This window comes from Theropithecus gelada, chromosome 15 (genome assembly GCF_003255815.1).
Source record: "Theropithecus gelada isolate Dixy chromosome 15, Tgel_1.0, whole genome shotgun sequence".
Classification (NCBI taxonomy): Eukaryota; Metazoa; Chordata; class Mammalia; order Primates; family Cercopithecidae; genus Theropithecus; species Theropithecus gelada.
Window position 1 is genome coordinate 63816347 of NC_037683.1, and position 23909 is coordinate 63840255.

Consider the following 23909-nt stretch of genomic DNA (forward strand, 5'->3'; position numbering starts at 1 on the left):
CTCAGGCAATCCGCCTGCCTCAGCCTCCTGAAGTTCCAGGATTACAGATGTGAGCCACTGTGCCTGGCCGGGACAGGCTTTTTCATTATGAATTGCTGCACAAATATTCTTCCCAAAGTATTGGGTGTAATTTTTAATGAGGTTCATGTCTATATATTGTGAGTTCTTTTTTGATAAAAGAAGTGACTAGACTTATTTATTTTTATTTATTTGTTTTGAGACGGAGTCTCACTCTGTCGTCCAGGCTGGAGTGCAGTGGCACGATCTCAACTCACTGCAACCTCCACCTCCTGGGTTCAAGCGATTCTCCTGCCTCAGCTTCCTGAATAGCCGGGATGACGGGCATGTGCCACCATGCCCAGCTAATTTTTGTATTTTTAGTAGAGACAGGGTTTCACTATGTTGGCCAGGCTGGTCTCCATCTCCTGATCTTGTGATCCGCCCGCCTCAGCCTCCCAAAGTCCTGGGATTACAGGTGTGAGCCACCGCGCCTGGCTGTGACTGGATCTTATGCTCTTTTCCTACTGGCTTCATTGCCAGCGGAGGCCAGCCTGTTTTTCTTTGCAGGCGCCACTGGGTGCAGCTCACTGAATTACAGGCACAGGACTCAAAAGTATTATAATCAGCCCTGACCAAGGGATTTGGCCAACCTGCGCTAATAACAAATGCCACACTGAGGTTTCATTTCACTTTATCAGAAGCGATAGAACATGTTCTTTTCTGTGTTACAGAGATGAACATTAAAAAGGTGGTTTGCTTCAGCTAACAAAATGAAAAGCTGCCGTTCCAGATAAAAAAAAGCAGGCAGCAGAGCATGAGAGAAAAGAGCGGATACTAAAAGTATGGGCAGGTCCCTCATGTGTGTGTAATGCCCGCAGATCATTCAGACCTGACTGACAGATAGCTGTCAATCAAGAGCGATGGAGGACGTCTCCATTCTGCAGTCCTACTGGCTGAAATCAGAGATCCTCATTGCTTACAACAACATAAACAAGAGTTGTTTGTTACTAGGTTTGCTGTTAGGGTACAGAAGAGTGTAAGATAGATGAATGGTTTGGTCTGTTTACATTGCATCCTCAGAAAAAGAAAAAAAGATAAAAATGGAGACTCTGGATTTGGCAACTCTCTTTCTCTCACACACTTTATATAATCCATTGAAAATCTTGGCAACTCTAAGATCTTTCCAAGGCAGCCTAATTTGACCACTGTGTGCCGCTCCACTACTGCTACTGTGTTCCACCCAGCAGTGCCTCTGGCCTGGCCCCCGCACTGGCCTCCCGGCTGGCCAGTCGTCCACTGCTGACCACCCCCTCTCACAGTCAGCAGGGTATTCTTTTTAAGACGTAAATCAGATCAAGCCACTTCCCTGCTCAAAGTCCTCCCATGGCTTCCCATCACATTGAGAAGAAAATCCCAGTCTTTACGGGGACTCTCCAGCCCTTCGTCATCCACTCCTACGTCTCCCATCTCATCTCCCACCATGCCCCTCATACCCCTGGCTCCAGCTCCCAGGGTCTCTCTGGAATCCCTCAGACTTGCCAGGCACTCTCCTGCCTCAGGCCTTTGCTCTTGCTGAACCCTCAGTCTGGACCGTTCTTTTCTCTACGGCACATACCTAAAACAGCACCCTCCCCATCCCTCTAACCCCTTACTGTGTCTTATTTTTTTTCCACAGGAGTTTTCCTGTTGTTTTATGATACATTTGTTTATTTGGTTGTTTGTCTCCAGATTTCCTGCCATTTTATTATACATGTGTTTATTTGTTTGTCTCCTTCCCTGGAAGGTAAGTTCCATGAAGTGAAAGATTTAATCTGCTTCACTCAGCCTTTGCGCCCCAGTGTCAAGAATAATGCCAGGCACATAGCAGCTTCTCAAGTATTTATCAAATGCATGTAAGACTTAATGAATGAGTGAATGATACACTATCCTTATTTCCTAAACCAGACTCATTTTCCCTCCAGTCCTGAAATAACACCCACCTTTGCCCACACAACATCCTAGGCCAACCTGGCCTAAGTGATTTCCCACAAAGTGAGGAAATGAAACAGTGTTTGAACAAGTGAAAAGTTGGTACATTTTTAAGACGCCAGATGATGCTCTTCGGACCACTTCAGGTATGCTCAAGAACTCAGCAGCTGCAGCCCCTCTGCCTAAGGAGGGGAACTTAAAGAGTGCATCATTTTAGTAATAAACTTCAGAGGATTCTGAACGTTTGCCATAACTCTGAATGACCTCAAAATACTCCATGGATACATTACATTATACAAAGTATAACTTTAAATAACTAATGCATGATTTCAATCTTTTGATGAAAAAACTAAAATTTCTAAAATAACGATTGCATTAGTTCAATCTTTTGATTAAAAAAAAACTAAAAATCAGAACTTCTTTTGGAGAAAATAAAAATAAAAGCCAGCTTAATGCTACAGGAATCAAACTAAAGCTAAAGGGCATTCTAGCCAAAGGTCACAGTGCCCTCTACTGGCTATTGGTAGCTAACAAACCATGGGGAAAAAAATCACAGAGGAAGCCGCTTTATATTCAAATCCATTCACGGGATTACTAAAAAATATTTTAGTCCCTGCAAAGAAAATGAGCTGTGGCTATAAAAGAGGGAAAGACTCAGTCCCTGTTTTCAAGGGGGTTGAAGATAAGTATGAGAAAGAGAAATTTGGAATTACAGTAGAGTAGGATAAATGATGCAATCTAGAACACCAGGTGGGCATTTCGTCCAGCATGCAGGGGGGCGGGGCAGTGCCTGAGCTGAGGATTGAAAAGGGGTAGGAGTGAGCCATGTGAACGGAGGGGTGTGTAGATGGGCAGTGACGTTCCAGGCAGTGGAGCCACAGATGCAGAGGCACGGAAGTGAGAAAATTACTTTTGGTTTCCTACTCACCAACCATCCCCTGACTTCTTTTTCCCTCTGGTCTGCCTTCCCTGTTGGTGGCTGAATGTGCCAGGTACTGACTTTCCTGCCTGCTTTTATGGCTAGAAATAGCACTGTGAACAAATTCTGAGATATAAGGGAACACTTGCTAGAGGGATGGCTGAGATAGAATTTCTTTGATGATAAAAGAGGAGACACCCATGAAGACAACCCATCATGTCAATCTGCTTGTCAAAGCTGTCATGAAAAAAGGTGGTCCTTGTTGCTGCTGTAGCCTTCTGGTGAACATGAATGGCAGCATCACTAACACTGTGAGGCTGGCAGTCCTTGGTGACATTACAGAGCTGCTGAACCATCCACCCCTGGGACCACCTATTTCTGTCCTTGTTGTTATGAAAGAAGAAATAACCCTTATGGCTTAAATCACTCCCAGTTAGGTATTCTGTTATCTTTAGCTAAAGCATACTCAATGATATGCTCACATTCTCTGATGTGAGGAACCAGTGCAAGGTTTAAGCAAGGATGTAACACAATGAAATTTGCATTTCAGAAAGATCAGGCTGAAAACAAGCAGAGAATGAATTGAAAGAGAGCAAGATAAGTGTGAAGAGGACCAAGTAGGACACCTATAATGGTGTAAGTGAGGACTGGGGAGAAAGGCAGAGATTAGAGTCTGACTAATCTCTAGAGGGAGAGATCTAAAGAATCATGAGAAAGTTGAATGGACAGGGTTTGGTCATTCGTGTGGGAACTAGAAGATGGGATGAAGGGAGGAGTCAAGAATGAATCCAAAGTTTGGGGCTTAAATAATGAGGTAGGTAGATGGGTCACTCTTGATAGTCAGAATTGAGGAGAATTAGATTTATGAATGAATGGAAATGATGAATTCTGTTTACACACAGAGTTTAAAGAACCAAGAAGCTGAATTTCATATATGAAAATCAGAGAATCTGGACTTAAGAGAAAGATTTTCAACATATTAATGTGTACACGGTAATTGAAGTTATGGAACTCAACTTGGTCACTCTTTGGGGAACATATATATATAGAGAGAGAAGGAGATAAGAAAACAGTGTGGAGAGGAGCCCTCACGACGACCAGCACCCACAGACAGACAGAAAGGAAAGCTACATAGAAACAAAAGAAAACAAAATAGCAGAGGGAGAAAGCAAAGAATGAAGCATTCTCCAAAGGCAAAGCAACCAAGTTTCCAGAAGGAAACTTCCCACTTCAGTGACACAGGGTGAGGAAACACCACTTTGGTGCCTTTAACTAGGACAGTTCTGTGGAGTGTTGAGTACAGAAGCCAATTAAATTGGAGAGATGAAATGGATATGAGCAGTAGATGCTTCATTCAAGAAGATGGCTATGCAAGGGAGGAGAAACATTGAGGGACAGTTAGGGAACACATGGCGAAGGGTATCATTTCAAGATGTGGGACATTTGAATGTATTTACATATTGAAGAGGAAAACCAGCAGAGGAAGTGGGTCAGAGAGAGGGGAGACAGGTGATAATTGATGACATAAGATCCCTGAGGTTTCAGGAGGGAGTTGTAGGCACAAGCCTTGCAAACAAATTCAGAACACAGTTCCTTACAAAGCCACTTAATTCCAACTCTTGGGTGGAAAATTTTATCCCACTCAACACGGGGGCTCTCCTACCTCCCAAGGATCATGGAAGGGTCATAGCATACCATCAAAACATCTGGATGAGCACTCCAGCTGTTAACCACAGTGATTACCACAGAGATGCTCACTTTTCCAGTCTACAGGGCCCATCTGCTTTGGAGATACTGGGAGCCCATAGGCCTGGGAGCAAGTATCATAGGATTTATCATATACACAATCCAGCATCTCCCAGGGTACTGCCACTGAGTCCACAACACAGGTTAGAATTCCCCTTCCCCCTCCACCTCCAACCTCCTCCTCATATGCAGAAAATCATTCTATTCATACTTATGGCGGCCTGTGTCATTTTTTGGGCCCAAATATGCTCCCTCTCCCCCATAAAAGGTAAAAGAAGAAGGTAAGGTGAAGGTGAAAGAAAGTTTTGTGTTCCCCCAGAGACAAAAATTTTGTAACCAAACTCCTTAATAAAAATACAGGGATATGTTTTCTCATGCTTGTACTAGTTAGAGGGACTTTGAAACATGGTATTGCCACCACTTAAGATTTGCATTGCTTTAACATGAACCAGAAAATGATACGACATGATACTATCTCAGTTTCTGACTATCAGCTGGATTTGGTGGCTCCATATTCATAAGACCCAAATATGCAACTGTAATTTGATGTTCTCACCCAAAAGCCAATCATCTCTGTGTGTCAGATGTTCTTTCTGGAGATGCCACTGCTCATCTTCAGGTGGGAAGAATAAAGTGAATTAATTTTGGAAAGCAAAGTCAGCAAACCCCTTCAGATGTGTGGACAAGGGCCACTCATATCTTCATCCTTTTAAACAAATGCTGGATACAAGGCAAGCAATAATTCCCGCAGCTAAAGACCCGGACCCTCTAGGAGACCTGCATCATAAAATACATAAAATGCCATATTTTTAAGAGAAAAAGGGGAGGTGGTGGCGTTAACTCATTATAAAGAGGAGTCTTGCTCTTTATACAACTTGAACAGCCTCCAATAATGTCCAGGGAAGGGGGAGTTTGACTAGTGGAAAGGTGCATTCCAGACCTCCTGGTAGGAATCATCGCGTCTGGCTATCAGCGCATGGTGAAACTGAACATTACAATTAACAACGGACTGTAAGCACACAGACTCACATTTAGCTTTCTGCAGAGCTCACCTGCACAAAGAACACACAGATTGGATGATACAGCCTTTCAGCCTCTGTGATAGTTTCCCCACCAGCTGGCATCCCACACTGCTTGGGTGAATGTTTAACCTGCGTTAAATAAATAGATCCTTGCTGCTAGCCCTCCTGAGGCCTATTACACAGGGCTGCCCATGTGAGAAACAGCTTGCTCACACAAATCAATGCCTCAAATTTGAAGCATCTGGTCCAGTGACTTCAATTTTAGGCTTATATTTGAAAGCATGGTTTGATTTCTCTGTTCACTTAGCGTATCTCACGTGATTGGCAGTTTCACAGGCCCATCAGTAGACCTCAAGATCAGCTCCCTTGAAGAGGAACAGCCTATGTGTTTGAGAAGCCCCCAAGGACCTTCCAAAGATAATGGGGGAGGGGGCATGTCACAAACTATTTAAACATACCCTGCAATTTTTTTGAAAACCTGTAGGACCTTTTCATGGAATTAGTACCAGTCATTGGTTACATATGACTTATGTTAATTGTAATTGAATAACTTCTCGTTCTTGCTCATTCAGAAAATAAAATAACCCCCTAGCATCTAGGCTGTGGTCTTCAAATTCTACCTCCTACTCAACAGAAACAAGACTCCTTGAAGAAATGGCCAATTCCAGTTCTGGGGTAAAAAATTTACCAGAGCAGCCTAGTATTTCTAACCTCACCAGAAAGCAAGGAAGTTTGGAGTGACACCTAGGGTTGTATTCAAAGCACTTGGAATTCAACTTGAATAGATTCACACTGGCCAAAGTAGGGACAATTTGAGTATCAAAGGATAACTCCAATGGATTAAAAGCATACCAGATATGTTTAGATCCATGAATTCATAATACTTTAAAAATATTTATTGGTCACCACTGGAGATGGTAGTCAGTTAACTATTTTGAAAACAAAAACAGAAGAAAAACATCAAGATTTTATTCTGTCTTTCCTCTATAGACTATACTGCTGAAAAACAGCAGTAGATGATGAAAGTTTCTTTATAGAAGTATTCTAGCAAATAAAGAAATGATAAAATTAGAATGTCACAACTTTGCAACTTCTAATGAATGAATGCATCTAAGGAATGACCATCAACGGCTGCCAAAATCACACAAAGATAAATTATCGAAGATTAAATATCTCCTGATGGAAGCACACACTAGCTAAGAGGTAGTTTTGCTAAAAACTCAAGGCACTTCCCTAGATCTAAACACCAAATCACTGGAAACAAAAAGGATATTAGGAACAAGTGAGGGATACAATAAGCAAAATCCAGACTGCAGGAAACTCTATGGAATGAATGATCTTGTATCTTCAATGAATTGCAAGAAAAAAATATGGAAAGGATATCAACGAATCGAGTCTTAAAAGTCCTATCAGCCCTCTCCCAAATAAAAGGAAATCACTGATTCCCTTTTTTCATTGACCATGGAGTGATCTATTCCCCTTTAACCTCAATGCCCCACAGTTTTCCCAAGACCTGACTACAACAATGCTTTCATTCTGATACATTGTTAGTCCTCAGGTCCTACCTCCTACCTTAATATTTCTCCTTCTACCTCCATGTTCTTGAGATCCCACCCCTCATTCCCGCCAATGCATTTATGTTAACTGAAGCCTTACTACTTGCTATCAGTCACATGAACCCTAAATCCACTACAACCCTGATGTCACTCAAGATCTCTGGTTCTGGGAAGCTCGAGGGGATTGGAAAGGTGAAACTACTGTTAAAAGCTAGGTCTTTAGGGCTGGCCACAGAAAGAAATCCTACTCACGGTAGTTGTCCAAAGCAGAAATAGTACAGCACATCTGAGCCACAATCCTTGAGGTTCAGCAAGGGAATTATAAAACATAAATAGATGAGATTATAAAACATAAATAAAACCAAGAGCCAGGAACCAGACTGGGGCGGAAAGGGAAACAGATCAATTAAGAGAGCCTAAGATTTGGATATAAGGAACAGGGAGGACATCAATTGATTTGTGTTTGTCCAGTATTCCACTTTGATTTGGGAGCTGCTGCTTTGACTCCATCCCAAAGCCTTGGCCCTCCTCCTCCACAAGGGGGCGGCGATGACCAACACTGGGACTACCATGGAGCCCCATCCACCTCACCACAGTGCTTGGACCACTGGAACTTGTCCAAGGTTGGACACAGATCCAAGACGGGCTAATCAGGCTTCTTCCATGAAATTTTCCTATTTGGATATTAAAAAGAAAGGGCACCTTCTACCTTTATGTATGAAGTCTCACATCTACCAGCAATCATCTTTCCCATGATGTGCAAAGAGCTGTCTATGGCAGGAGAGAATTAAGCCAACACATCAAGACGAATGGAAATAAGCACAGCTGAGATATAAAAACAGAAGAAAAAAAAGAGGGCGGCAAGCTCTAATGACATTGCTTGAGGCCCTAGATCCAGTCATGCCCAAAGTGAGTTCCATCCTTGAGTTTACCTATTACATGAACCAATTCATTCCTTTTTTGTTATTTAGTGTGTGTTAGGTTACTGTTACTTACAACGAAGATTTTCACTACTGTAATACATAGGACAGGTAGGCTCTATACCCATTCCAAAGCCTCATAGGGTATGGTGCAATCACGGCTCACTGCAGCCTCAACCTCCCAGGCTCAGGTGATCCTCCCATCTCAGCTCTCCAAGTAGCTGGGACTACAGGCATGCACCACCATGCCCATCTGATTTTTTTGTTTGTTTTTGTTTGGTAGAAGTGGGGTGTCACCATGTTGCCCAGGCTGGTCTTGAACTCCTGGGCTCAAATGATCCGGCTGCCTCAACCTCCCAAAGTGTTTGGATTACAGGTGTGAGCCACCACACCCAGCCACTCCTTTCATTCATTAAAGCTGCAGTGGCTCCAATCTTATGAGCTTCTGCTCTTTCCCTAGTCTCTCGGTGAATGAATTTGAATCATTCTATACTGGATGCAGCCTCCAAATTTTAAAAAGCCATACATTGTCACGGTTCAATGGTACGTTTTATGAAAAGAGGTGCACAACGAGTATTTTGGAAAATGCAACTCATTTTCCACTGACTTAAACTACCATCACAGAAATGTTTCATAGAGGAAGACTTTATAGCTACAGTCAGAACCAATTCTAATCCCAGAATTTGTGAACCTTGGACTGTTCCTGTTTCATTAAATCACATGGTGTGCCTATTCTATGTCTTGTATTATTTTAAACACTTCACCTCAACCACCTACCATAATACTTAAGTAGGTACTATTATATCCCCACTTTACAATTAAAGAAACTGAGGCACAGAGAGTTTAAATAATCTACCCAACATAACATAGTTAGTAAATGGCACATAGTGGAAGTGATGTGTTTGAATCTGGGGACTTGAATGCCTCATCTACAAAATGTTAGTTATTTGAAACCCTGTGTGCTAAGGTCCATGGAGTGCATGAGCTTTGGAGTCAGAAAAACTTGGCTAGAATTCTGAGCCTTAGGTTTTTTTCCTATGTAAAATTGACCACACCTTTCTCTAGAGTTTGTTGTGTAGATTAAATGAGATAAAACAGGTCTAGCAGTTATGAAAACTGTGAAAATCTCTCCTACCATGAAACAAATGGGCTTTGCAGATTACTGCCTGCAGCTACAGAGCAGAGTATACTAGAAATCAAACTCAGAACTTGTTACAGAGATAAAACTAGACAGAAAATGTAGACCAGGCATGGTGGCTCTTCCCTGTAATCCCAGCACTTTAGAAGGCCAAGGTAAGGAGGGTCACTTGAGCCCAGGAGTTTGAGACCAGTCTGGGCAATATAGTAAGACTGCGTCTCTACAAAAATTAGCTGAGCATGGTAGTGCATGCCTGTACTCTCAGCGATGCTGGAGGCTGAAGTGGGAGGATCACTTGAGCCTGGGAGGCAGAGGTTGCAGTGAGCCAAGATCGTGGCACTGCAATCCAGCCTGGATGACACAGTGAGACCCCTGTCTCAGAAAAAAACAAAAACAAAAACAAAAACAAAGAAGAGGGAAAAGAAAATAGAATGTACAATCTCAACAGTTCTCTTATGTCAGAACGAGGAACAATAGGACCCACAAGCTGTCATGGACCTGTCTAGGTAGACAAGGCTCAGAATCTTCAACTCTTGGATTCTCCTGAATCATCCCATCTGACACAGGCAAATCCTTCCTCCACTTTGCTAGAGGACAGCAGCCTCCCCTTGCTTGAAGACCCTGCAAAGACTTCACCTAAGGGTCCTGCTTCCCAAGGTCAGTCCCTGCTGCCTTTCAGCTGATAAAGTGACATAGCTTAGTACATCCAGAGCAGAAAAACCCAGTACCTGCTCTGGGTGAAACAGTCTATGCATTGTAGGAAGAGCAGACTCATATGTACTGGCAGAGACTCGGGGCAGACTCGTGGGAGTGGATCTCAAGAGTGTTGAAATGGGGATGGATGACAGAAATCTAAGGCTGAATTGGAGAATTTATTGGCATGGGAGAACTCTCCTGTGACTCAGTATTCAACACCTAGAGCTAGTCCTAATGTGTTGCTGGGATAGCCCCTTGAAACTTGGATATGGTGATAGCCTGAAGTAAACAAAGTAGAGATGCTGGAGCTACCTTATCAGAGTGGTAAGGACATGGAAAGAGGTTTCGTGCAGGTGAGCACGTTAGTTGGGATATTTTTCAAGATGGATGGCTAATGATGCCAGTGCGATTCATCAACAAAACTATAGTATTTTCTACTTAACTAAAATATCTCAATTTTTTGTAATTTATAACATTACTCATAAATTAGTGGTTGCCTGAAGATGGGGGTAGAAACAGGGTTGACTGCAAATGGTCACAATTCTTAGGGTGGGATGGAGATATTCTAAAACTGGAGTTTGGTGCTATTTGCATGTTTCTATACGCTTACCGAAAACCATTAACCTATACATTTCAAATGGGTGAATGTTATTGTAGGTAAATTGTACCTAATGAAGCTGCTCTAAGCATTACTCATAAGAATACTGTTGTTTATACTTTGTAACTTTTACTATTGTCTCTAGATATGGCATTTTTCTAGAGCTGATGTCCAAGGTGAAATACTGTGACCTAGACCTTTTCAGCTTTAGGTGACCTAAAAGCTGAGGTGAGACTGCAGATCACCAAGCGGTTCAAGGAGTTTAAGTAATTCCTATAGTAAAAACATGCAGCCCTAGTTAAACTGCCAGTCACTTATGGGGTAACTATGCCAGCTGATCCACAAGCATGCTTTTTATTAGACGAGCGGGAGCTTGGTTCTTTTCCCAAAGATCACATACTATTTACTGGATATCACTTTGACACCCAGACTTGCTAAAAATGACTAACTTATTAAAGGAGCAATAGTTTAAACAGCATGCTATGTGAAAAAGAAAGATCTTAAATGTAGCTTATGTATATGATGACTATATAACCACCAGGCAAACTGGTCAGATTTGTAACTGATTAATTTTTGGGCAGGCCAGCAGAGGGCAATCTAGGTCCCACAAAAATACTAAGAGAAAAATAAAAGAACAGAAATTTAAAAAGAACATGAAACACAATATATAATTAGATGGCACCAAAATTTTGGTGATTGGGCATGTGAAGTCAGTAGGTCTATGTTTCCTCAGGCTCGAACCACCTTCCTCCTTCATCCCTATTTTACACATAATAAATTCAGATCTTTTTTCATTCCAGAAAAGAAAAATCAAGAGAAAAGGCTGTGTTACTGTTAATGTCAGGGATTAACCTGTGCATTCTGCAACACTGTTAACTTTCTCTTTTCATGAGAAGCACTTGTATTGCCATGTGAGAGGAAGCTGGTTCCTCATATCCCCTTCTTGGTTACCAACCCATCTCTTAAATGATCTTCTTCCATTGCACTCACAAACCAAAGAATTCCCAAATTTGAAGGCGGGTTCTTCAGAGTGTGACTTTGAATGCTGCCTCTGTAAGAACTGTGGGGTGGGGCAAGATGCCTGTCACACATGTGGATCCTGGCCCTGTTCTTGAAAAATGAATCAGAATATCTGGTGTCAGGACCCAGAAATCTGCATTTTAGCATGTATCCCTCAGGGTTCTGGTATGACCTGAAGGGTGTGACCCACTGATCTAAATAAGAAAAGCAAGAGTGCTCAGAGTAGCCCATCTGAGGAACGTGGGGCTAACTGCAGACTTACCTCTCTCTGATTCCCCTCGCAAGATGGGAAGTGGGCAGCAAAGCATAAATGAACGACCTGGAAGAAGGTGGGAATTCCAAGTCAGCACAGACTCAGGTCTAGCGCAAAGTTGGTAATGTCGTCAGCAAAGTTGGTAAAACACCAGGATGTCCTGAATTTGCAAGATCACTCTGAGTGAAAACATATGCATCAAATTACTGGATCAATCAAAAATGCGAATGTCTCAAAGCAAAAACAGTAGATAAGAAAGCCAGTGAGCAGTTGGCTGCTTATTTAAAAAGTTATCATACACACAAGAGCTCCCCAAACTTGCCTGAATGGGAGAGTTGCTTGGGAAGCTTGCTAAAAAACCTGATGCTGACCCTCGAGGGAATGTTTAAGCAGCTACCGGGGCACAATTCAAGCGGGACTTCCTGGGTCTGCAAAAAATGCCTGGATTTCCCTAAGCCATCATTCTCCACAAAAGTTTTATTCACGGTGTGAGCCCAAAAAACATTTTAGTTGAGGAAAATGACTGAATAATATGTCTGTGTTTTCTGATCATTCTCAACACCAACGACAGGGCCAACAGTTGGCTCTTCCTAAGTTTATTTGGTAGAGCAGCACTACTTCAAGTGTGGTCCAGGGACTGGCAACATCTCTATGGAGCTTGTTAGAAATGCACATTCTTAGGCCCCACTAAAGACATACTGAATGAGAACATCTGGAGATGGAGGCCAGGCATGTTCTAACAAGACCCAGGTGATTCTGGTGCATATCAGTTTTAGATGCCCTGTAGATTTTTTCCTAAATTTTTCAGCGGTAAATACCACTTGCTAGGGGTCCCTCTATGGGCAGTTCTGATTCTGAGCAGCTGTAATGAGAACCTGGAAATCCAATTTGTACAGTTATCTTATTACCTGATAATAAGAGTCACCTGGACTCTTCTTATCTCCATGAGTCCTGGAGGCAGATGTTTTGATAAGGGACGCACATAAAAATCACCGACAGAGCTTTTTAAAAATGGATTCTTTGGTCTTTTCCCAGACTAGCAAATCATCATATTCAGTTTCCTTTTCAAGAAAGTGGTAGTGAGATGCTGTACTCCATTCTTTTGCTCCCAAAGCTGACAGCCTACTCCCCTGCTGTCAGGAATCACAGTTGTCTCTTGCCCTAAGTGGAAGGCTGCCGTACACTTAGGCATACGTGATAGCAGAGTAACATTCAACTGCCTGACCTGTCAGCGGTTAGCATTCAATGGGTCCTTAAAAAATAGCTTTGTTGTTTTCCTTGACAGCCCCTTTAACCAAGGGGCTCATAACTAGACCCCATAAAGCTGGGCCTAGAAATTGCTGGTATGGCCTTGCAGCACTCTAAGTCTCTTCCACCAACCATTAGCCAGAGTTCTAAGGACAGCTGTCTGCCTCCTTCTTCAGCATAATGTCCCTCCTTCATCACCTCCCCATCCCCGTGGGATGGAAGGCAGTCTGCATGTTTAGCAGTAGTTCTAATTCTGGCTAATGAAACACAGGCTTTAAAAGTGCCCACATACTGTTTCCTGGAATCTCAGTGAAAGAAAATAAAAGTGCCCACACATTAATAGTTTCATCCAGAACACTAGAAGCTATCTTGAAAATAAAGTGTTGGGCTAAATTTCCTAAATAACGTATGCAGGCCTTGGCATGTTCCAGAGTATTTTGTTTACTATACACAGCCCCAGGGAAATCTCCATTCTAGGTCATATCATTCTTATCATCTACTGATTTATGGCAAAGAGAAACTATGTGAAAGTAACTATACTCCTAGAGCTTTCTCTTTAAGACCTACTAAACCTAGTAGACCTATTAGAAAAAGAAACGAAACGATTGCCCCACTGAATTTATTATTCATTTTAGTTCAGTTTGATTTTGTTTCTGTTTCCACTTCAGGCAGTTTGTTCCAATGATCTGACTTAGAAGAACAAGTGTTTTCTGGTAAGTTCAACTTCTAGTGGTGGTCCACTGAGTAATTTCCATACGTAAGGTTTTGTACTAAGGTATTAACCATACTTCAATAAAAATAAGGAATTAACAGTCCTGTATCGGGTGAGTACATTAGTAATGGTCTCCAAAAGACTTCCTTAAATCAAGAGTAAGTTCTTCCTGGAATCTGTGGTCATGACACTTGTTTCATGTGACATTGACTCATAGTGAGATTACTGTACTTGGTGCAAGGTCTTGCTGTTTTCACTTTGGGGTTATGGAACTAATATGAAAAAGGTTCCCTTGATATGAGTGCATCACATTAAACATAATGGAATGCTTTTCCTTCAAATATGGTCGAATGCATCTATGTCTCTTTCTGGACTCGCTGTTCTGTATAGACCATCTATTCTTTGTATCAAAACCATACTACCTTAATTACTGTAACTTTTTAATGTTTTATATCTAGAAAGAGTTAGTCCTCCAACTTTGTTCTTCTTTGAGAAAAAAAACATCTTCTTGCTTTTCCACAAAAATTTTTATGACAGTCTTAAAAGTTGAACTTGTCAATTCTCAAACACGTGGAAACAAACTTCCTGCATTTTTTGTTTGAAATTGCACTTTTTTAACAGCTAGATTTGGGGGAATATGATACCTTTACAAGACTGGGTTTTCCAATCTAAAAACACAGAATGTCTTTCAATTACTTTCTCAGATATGTTCCATGATTTTCTACACAGAGATCATGCATAACCTTGCTAGATCTGTATCTATGGTGTGTGTGTGTGTGTGTGTGTGTATATATATATATATATATATTTTTTAAGATGGAGTCTCACTGTCTCCCAGGCTGGAGTGCAGTGGTGCAATCTTGGCTCACTGCAAGCTCCGCCTCCTGGGTTCACGTCATTCTCCTACCTCAGCCTCCCAAGTAGCTGGGTTGACAGGCACCCACCACCACACCCGGGTAATTTTTTGTATTTTTAGTAGGGACGGGGTTTCACCATGTTAGCCAGGATAGTCTCGATCTCCCGACCTCATGATCCACCCGCCTCAGCCTCCCGAAGTGCTGGGACTACAGGCGTGAGCCACCGCATCCAGCCGGTTTTGGTTTTTGATGCCTTTGTGAATGACATTTTTTTAAACTGCATTTTTTCTGATTGCTATTGATATATAGAAATAAAATTTTTTTATATTCCTCATATCTTGTGATCCTATTAAATTCACTGATTTTTCTAATAGTTTATCTTTGGATTCTTTATGATTTTCTATAGTCACAATACCATTAGTATTTCTTAAAATTGCTTTAGAGAATTGATCTGTAATACTCTAGAACTCATACAGCTAGAAAAAAACATTTTCATGTTAGACTAGTTCACATATAGAACTTTGATATGGTTTGGCTGGGTCTCCACCCAAATCTCATCTTCAACTGTAGTTCCCATAATCCCCACGTTGTGGGAAGGACTGGGTGGGAGCTAATTGGTAATTGAATCATGGGGGTGGGTCTTTCCCATGCTGTTCTCGTGATAGTGAATAAGTCTCATGAGATCTGATGGTTTTATAAAAGGCAATTTCCCTGCACATGCTCTCTTGCCTGCTACCACATAAGACGTATCTTTGTTCCTCCTTCATCTTCTGCCGTGATTGTGAGGCCTCCCCAGCCATGTGGAACTGCAAGTCCATTAAATCTCTTCTTTTATAAATTACTCAGTCTCGGGTATTTCTTCATGGCAGTATGAAAATGGACTAATAGAAACTTAGTATATTTGATTACAAAACTATTCATGTTAGATTAGAAAATCTGGACTATTGGCCTCATCACAAAATAATAGAAATGGCCCCTAATACACAAAGAACATGTTCATTTTCTTGGGAATTCAGAAAATACATATTCTGTGTGCCCTGCTGCTCCCCTATTCCCACCCACACCCAAACATATACATCAAGAGAATACTGGGTTTTTTTGGTTTGTTTTGTTTTTTGGAGGCAGCGTCTCACTCTGTCACCCAGACTGGAGTGCAATGGCATGATCTTGGCTCACTGCAACCTCTGCCTCCCAGGTTCAAGTGATTCTCGTGTCTCAGCCTTCTGAGTAGCTGGGATTACAGGCATGCGCCACCACGCCCAGCTAAGTTTTGTATTTTTAGCAGAGACAAGATTTTTCCATGTTGGCCAGGCTGGTCTCAAACTGCTGACCTCAGTTGATCCACCTGCCTTGGCCTCTCAAAGTGCTGGGATTACAGGTGTGAGCCACTGCACCTGGCCTAATACTGGCTTTCGATCAAACTATATTTCCAGGTCTATTTCTTTATCTCCAATTATGAAATAAAATAAAAGGCTAGTTGAAGAGATATATTTTATTTCCCCTTCCTAACATTATATTCTTCAGATGATATCACTTTTAACAATATATCATTTAACATCTATGAGACGAAATTCTCCTTACTTTCTTCTCTCCCAAATTTTCCTCCTTCCTGGGGTTACCAGGAAGATCCCAATGTCCAGGCTAGCTACATCCTTGCTGCTGAAACTTTTCCTACATATAAAGAGACAGATATGAAGTTGGAACCAGGTCTTGTTTGGCTGCATGAGAAAGCAATGGAGACTGAAACCAGACCCCATCCACCCATTGTTAGACCCAAAGAACTGACACAAAATGAAGGAGCAGAGCCTTTGGTTCTGTCTTCAGCAATATTTATTGGAAACAGCGATGCTTCCTGTGGTGAGAGTTTATACATTAAGCAGTAAGATTTGCCTTTCACTCCACATGATCCGCTACTGCAGGTGGCACATCGGAAGCAGCACGTTAAACCTCTGAAAGAGTCTGTACAGCTAGATAAATAGAACTCTGGATACCTAACAGGACTTTCATGACTGATACAAAACAAAAACAAAAACAAAAAAACACTGATAAGCTTACACACAGCACTGTATACACAAAATGAAGATTATGGATAGAAGGGGCAGAAGTAAAAGTAGCGACTGAATTGGGAAAGAGTTTTGCATATGCAGCCATATACCTTAAACTGCTAAGCACAAAAATCATTTTTATTTGGTCCTCATTGAGGGCAGAATCTGCACAAATGATGTTCAAAGAACACAGGGTAAAAGTGGAAAGGAAAGGTATTTACTGTTTCTCAGTCTATGAACTAGTGGAAAGATGGTTACTAGTGTTTTCCTCCTCATGTCTCTGTGCCAAATGGATTCATGAAACATGTAATTCACAAATAAAACTGAAGAGATTTGTTCCCCCTTCCCTGTGCCCTTCAGAAATAGCCTAAATACATACAGAGTTTCTGTACACCAAGAAATTTAGGCTTGGATACCAGATTTCTTCCCATTTCCTCATAATGGAGAATTTCTTTTCAGCCTCTCTCACAATAATGCTGATTAACTGTCTTACTGAAAAATAATTTGGAATTACCGCTCTGGCTTTAGTAGCAAGGAGGGAAGAAAACTGGCTATACCTCAGAAATAGCCATAAGTGTGAAGAGCTGAGATGCCTGTTTGCAGAGAATGCTTTGAACCCACAATTAACACTTTTCTAGGGATGCATTAAGAGACAAATTCATTCAGATCAGAAGACAATTTGCTGGTGAGGGAAGGCTTACTTTGACAATTCCATGACTCACATATTTGGGAAGGGACAGTGTGAAAGCAAAAGCTTTCTCCTCTTTGCATGGAGAAATGCAAAAAGACCTTCAGATGCCCCCTGGGATGATAGACAATATCTTCGGTGGGAAGGTTTTTCTGTGATGTGGCTCATGGTCATATTCTAAGAAACCACAGCCTCCTGAGAACTGTGTAAACAGCAGTTCTGTGACTACTGGCTGGTCTCAGATGATGTTTTAAAAAGCACATGCCATGCCCACCAGGCTAAGAGGATATCATCCACCACCATGACTCCTGTGGGAGCCCACAAGTCAACCAAATACACTTGGTGGGGCTGGATGACGTGGACCACTGCGGCCTGCACTTGGGATGTGTTATAAGCAGCATTACCAAAGCAGTGGTTAACCGTAACTATCTGAGTCAAGAGGAGGTGAGCCAGCCAGCATAACATCCTAATGGGGCAGGGCAACCAGAATTTCCACATAATTGATGGGGAAGAAGCCTGAATGGCCATGCAGCATCCCCTCATACCAGTTCTCATCAATTTGGTTAGTCAGTGTGATGATATCGCCCTCTTTAAATCCCAACTCCCCTTCATTTTCAGGTTCAAAGTCGTACAGAGCTCGGCAGCAGGGCTGATCCATTTGGACACCTGGGAGTAAGAGCAGGAGAGAAGAGAAGAACACACAAGGATAAGGGGTATTTAACTCACAGAATCTGCTGCCTGCTGCACCCACCTGGCTTGCTGCTCCCCGTCTTTCCTCCCTCATTCCTCTTCCTGTTGAAGCTTCTTCTTGCTACTGGACCTCAGTGTCCACTCATTGGGCATCTTGCCCTCTACCAGTCCTCAGAAGCTTTCTCGGACCTTTGGAAGTTGTTGTATATTCCTGTTTCTGTTTCCAGTATGAAAAATGGTCACAACTATTCTTGTGATACATACAACAGATTTCGTTAAAGTTTGCCTTTGTGATAATGCCCAGAAATAGGAGGGACAATGACTTAAGAAGAATATAATGATGTAGGTTAATAACACAGCATGGCCTGAATTGTCTCATGTGAGCACTTTAAAATCTTTGCATATTTGAAAAAGTAGGGTTAATTACATGGAGAATGTTTTTGAGTAACAGTTCGGTTATCACTATTTAAAATGATAATCCCAGCCTCTGCAAAACTGCTGTAACGTGGTAAAAACAGAATAATATAAAACACTGAGTTCAAGTTTTTACTTTCTGTGACCTTACACAGGGCACTTCACTCTCAGTTTCACTGTCTGAAATTGGATGTAACAGTAGGACTTACTTCACATTACTACTGTGGCTACTAAATGAGATTATGTAAAAAAAAAATGTAATTTATACTTGGTAAACTGTTGCATATATAAATATATGCAGTGCACTGGAGCTATGGCATACAAAAATAATGTACTCTACCTCGAGTAAAATAATGAAGGATGAAATCATATCTTAAGAGGGATCTATTCCAAATGACCCACTGCATTAATATTAGATGCATACATATGTAGATACAGACTCAGACAAGTGCACACAGCTCCCATGCCATCTAGGTGGCTGGAAAGGAAACAATGATTTAGAGAAAGAAGCAAATTACTGAGACTCCAGATGAAAAGTGAAATATATGGCTGGTCTGCAGGCAGGGAAAAGCACAGCTATACACAATTTCTATGATTAGTCCTGGTGGCCAGCATCAGTAGCCACAGCTGCTTATGCCATGCCCAGAAGTGCTGAGCACAAAGGGCAGAGAGCGCCACCTACTGGCTCAGATCTTATTTTTTTTCCTTAATAAGTCTGAGAATCTTATCAAAAGTTTTCTACCGTAGAACATCAAGCACTGGGGATACAGGAAAAATAAAAGAAAGCTGCCTATCTCTAACATCCACACCCAGTATAAGACAGTTCCCACTTCAAACAAGCAAATGTGGAGGTTGAAAATGTCTGCAGCACAGGCTGTTGTGTAATCTGCATGTAGGGAGTGGAGAGCAAGCGTGACAAGGAAAAGAATGCTCTATTAGGTATGCATTGATATTCCTGAGATAAAATATCATCTAGCTTTTATTATATCAACCCCAGTGCCACAGCATGATAAAGCGATCAGAGGTGAAGCACGGGAAAGAAAACCCAGCAAGTGTCGAGTTTCAAAATATCTTCTGCAAATATATTTAACCATATGCTTCTATGACTCAAGAAATCCAGCTCATCAGCACATTTCTGGAGCCGCTTGCCGTCTGTGGGTTACATGTGAATGCATATGGGGACACACTGTCCAGGGGCATTCATTGTCATACAGGCTGGATTCAGAGGGAACAGGAAGGAGAAAAGATGACACACGCAGACCAAACTAACAAGGAAAGGCAATTTACGACCACAAAGGAGGGTCACAATAAAATGTGTTCATGTGTGCTGATGATTGAGAGAGAAAGGGATATACAAAGAAAGTTTTATACAGAAGAATTAAAAGGAAGGAAAGAAAAGGTAAATGAAAAAAGACAAAAGGATTCCTTTAACAGAGTTTCTACCTGACAAACCACTCCATAAGAAATCTATTACTGCATATTTCCTATGCAGCCAAATTGGATCATTCCTAAAATTTCTGGAAGAGTGCCAATGGATATGCCAAGGCCTATGCAATAGGATCTGCTGTCTCAGCTCCTTACCTGAAGGCTTGGGAGTGCCTGTGTGGGAGAGGCCCCCATTGGGCTGAGTACTGTCTCCAGTTGGAAACTCCAGGCTCATTCGTGGTTTAGGTTGATATTCCCTTCTAGGCTGAGCGGAAGCCTGTCTTATTCTGCAGTAAAAAGAAAAGAGGTGGGAAAGGTTATGTAGCCAGTTAAGTAAAAACAAAAGGAAATATAAAGATTCAGGAAATGCTTGGGTCACCCACCATGCTACCATGATGAACTGTGGGAAATCAAACAAGGACCCTTAGTTTTCTTGTGTGTGCATGTCTGAGATTCTGGTGATGTTCCTTTATGGGGCCATGTCCTCACTGTCTTCACTCTCTCTCTCAATCCCTGACTTCCTCTCTCATTTATTCAGAGTCCTTTATCCAAATATGCACTGTGCTAGGTACCAGGAACACAAAAATGAATTAAAACACAGTTCTTGTACACAAAAGCTAAATGCTTGAGGGGATGCATACCACATTCCCCATGATATTCTTATGCACTGCATGCCTGTATGAAAACACCTCATGTATCCCATAAATATATACACCTATGTACCCACAATTTTTTCAATTTTAAAAAAGACGCAAACAGATTATGGTCTGTAAGGGAGACAGAACACAAACAACTGATGGCCATAAATTTTAGTAAGCACTGTCACAGATATCTACAAAGTGCCACAGGAACACAGGGGTGTAGTTGAGGGTGAGGGTGGGAAGGAGTCTACCTCTCCATAAGGAAGGTGGAGGAGGTTTAAGGAAAGAACTAAAAGATACACAGGAGTTGTTTCCAGATGAAAATGGGAAAGGGAGCTATTCCATTCAGAACATGAGAAGATTTGGATAGAGGGAAGGAGGAAATATACTGTGTGCTGTGAGAAGAATGAGCAGTTTGAGATATAGGGAGGAGGAAAGGAAAGAGGGAAGACAGAAGGAAATTGGAAAGGTATGGCCAATAATTGTCTTCTACACACCCCTAAATACTTTCCACGGTTTCAGGTATTCAATAAACATAGTATGTAAGAGATTTGCAAGGGAGGGTGAGGGTTTAGGGTATGGTAACCGTAGAATGATACTGACTTTGAACATGTTTCAGAGGAAAGAAAGGAAAGTGCTCCCTTCATGCTCAAGAGACATTACAAAGGCACATAATATTTCTTTAGTATTTTGAAGTATATGGTTTTAAAACCTTTCTGGAGGCTTCAGCGTTACATAAATTTCCACAAGGGTGCGCTGAAGGAAAATGCTCAATTAGACCACGAATCAAAGAAGATGCTGAGATGAGATCAGCTTGAGAGAAAACAATGAAAATGGGTGATGTTTTCAACGGCGTGGAATCGTATGATTGGGGTCTTCATCATGCAGGCAGCCACGTGATCAGCTATGAGAGTCTAATCTGGCCATGTGGCCTAAGAAAAAAGCCTGCTGAGGTGACCCTTTGAGGTATACGTGTTCAACAAAATCACCCTGTTTAATCTGGCTGAATTTTTAAAATAACACATATTATATTATAACACAGGACCACTGGTATACAGCCACACAGGCTGTGCCCCACAACTCCACGGAGCCACATTCACACGGTAGTTTCCTACTACTACAGCCCTGCTGTGAGGTACATCGAACAAGGTGAAAGCAGCTCTCTCTGATGGCAGAGGACTTGACCACCATTCAGAGAAACACAAGATGTGAAAAGAAACAGCCTTTCAAACAGGTAATGGTTGGCTGTGAACTCCACTCGTACCACTGAGTGACCCTGGGCTAGTTACTTCACCTCTCTTAGCCTCAGTTTACTCATCTGTTAGTCGAGGCTAAAAATACTTAGGTTATAGGGCTGTTATAAGACTGATGATGATATGTATCCAGCATCCATTATCAGCAGTAGCATCCTGGTGTCCCACCTGTGGCAACCAAAATACAACCCAAGTATCGACCTCTCATAAACAGAAAATTAGATTCAACAAACAAAGCACAAAAAAAAACAAAATCAAAACAATCCACAAGGTGCCTGTGTAGGATAAGCAGGAATTCTGGCAGATGTTTGTCTCCAAATGTATTTTATGATTTCCATTTCTGTATATATCATTTTATAGCAATGAAATGCAAATATGAAATGCAGGGAACTGCAGAATACCTTTCTTCCAGTCTGACCGTGACTTGCTGCAGGATCTGGACTGCCTGCTTGTGGTATTCCAGCTGAGCTTGCACAAGTGCAGAAAGCTGGCTCACTTGTTCAATCTGCAGATCGATGGGAAAATCATGCCTTAGGTTCCATGTTACCATCCTTAAACAGCCACTACGGTTTCATACATACAACAGGTTGCGCTCAACACACAGACCCTGCTTGGTGGTGCTGATGACTGTGTGACAAGCCAATTAAGATAGATAGGTCAGCAGGTTTCAAATCCATCAAGGATAAAAGAAAGCAACCTTTTGCCTAGAATCATGCATATCAGTACCATGAGGAGAAGCAACACTGGTAACCCTCAGGAAGACCATAAAGCTCTAAAGAGTCTCATGCCTAGCTACAATCTTGTATTTGGGATTTGACTTCTTTTATTGATATAGAAAAGAAGGTATGCTGGCCAAAGGATTCTTTGTTCCCTATACTTTTCATGCTGTTAATATTAGTACTGTTAATAAAAATGTGACAATATCTCACATAATGTACCCGGAGAGGCGACATGGTATGACAGAAAAATCTTCTGTGCTCTCTGAGCCTCCTCTACAATGTAAAAGGGCTGAATCAAGTGACATCTTGAGTGCATTCCTGCTCTAATATTCTAAGCTTGATTTCTCTTGATTTTACGTTTCACATTACGATCCAGCTAGGTAGCAGCCTCCAAGTCAACAGAGGCAGTGTTGTCCCATGAATCTGGGGATGGGGAAGGGTGCTGTGTTGCAGGGAAGGAGCATTGTGATTTGGGTCACCCCTCATATCTACAGTATTCCTCTCGAGGAGTTAGGTGGGCACAAGTTGTTTTACATAAACAAACCTACACTGTCTCCAGGTGGGGGGAAGGTCTGGATATGTTCAACATGCCTCCTGTGCCACAGTCAGGAGTAAGGCAAGCAGGCAATGTGATGGTTAATTTTAGGTGACAACTTGACTAGATTAAGGGATCTCGAGAGAGCTGGTAAAGCATTGTTTCTGGGTGTGTTTGGTAGGCTGTTTTCAGAGGAGACTGGCATTCACTCAGTAGACTAAATAAGGAAGAGCTGCCCTTCCCTATGGGGGTGGACACCATCCACTCAGCTCTGGACCCACACAGAACAAAAAGCAGAGGAAAGGCAAATTTGTTCTCTCTCTTCTAAGGAAGGGACACCCATACGCTCCTGTCTTTGGATGTCACAGCTATAGGCTTTCTGGCCTTTGGACTCTGGGACCTGCACCAGTACTACTGATGCCTCATGCTCCACAACTGAGTTCTCAAGCCTCTAGTGAATTTATACATAGATCATCAGAAATATCCTTTATCTTCCCACTATCGATAAGTGAGAGGGTCCCTGACCGAACGATTTGTAGGCTTTACGATGGTGCAAAACTGATATGCGCTCAGTAGAAACCATACTTCAAGTACCCCCAACCATTCTGTTTTTTACTTTTAACGCACTATTCAATAAATTACACGATATATTCAAGACTTTAACCCCATCGTAAGTTAAGGAGCATCTGTACTTTAAGATTCACTAGCAGACAAGAATCTAGTTAAATCAAACTACAGGATGCAGAAAAAAACTTTTCTATTTCTCAGTCTACTTTATCACTTACAATTATTTAAAATAAATAACTATCTACTGAAGTTCTTATCACACAGTATAATCAGATATTA

General features: G+C 41.8%; 1 protein-coding gene across 1 annotated transcript in view; it reads right to left on the reverse strand.

The window, feature by feature from the left end:
• Positions 1 to 16465: 16465 nt before the first annotated feature.
• The window catches only part of SH3GL2 (SH3 domain containing GRB2 like 2, endophilin A1), a 228259-nt gene continuing 220815 nt past the window's right edge, over positions 16466 to 23909 (reverse strand). The window contains exons 7-9 of the mRNA XM_025359842.1: positions 22211 to 22314; positions 20072 to 20202; positions 16466 to 18052 (exon numbers count right to left, since the gene is read on the reverse strand). Coding sequence (XP_025215627.1) covers positions 17853 to 18052; positions 20072 to 20202; positions 22211 to 22314 — 435 coding nt within the window. The 3' untranslated portion in view covers positions 16466 to 17852. The remainder of the gene's footprint in view (positions 18053 to 20071; positions 20203 to 22210; positions 22315 to 23909) is intronic.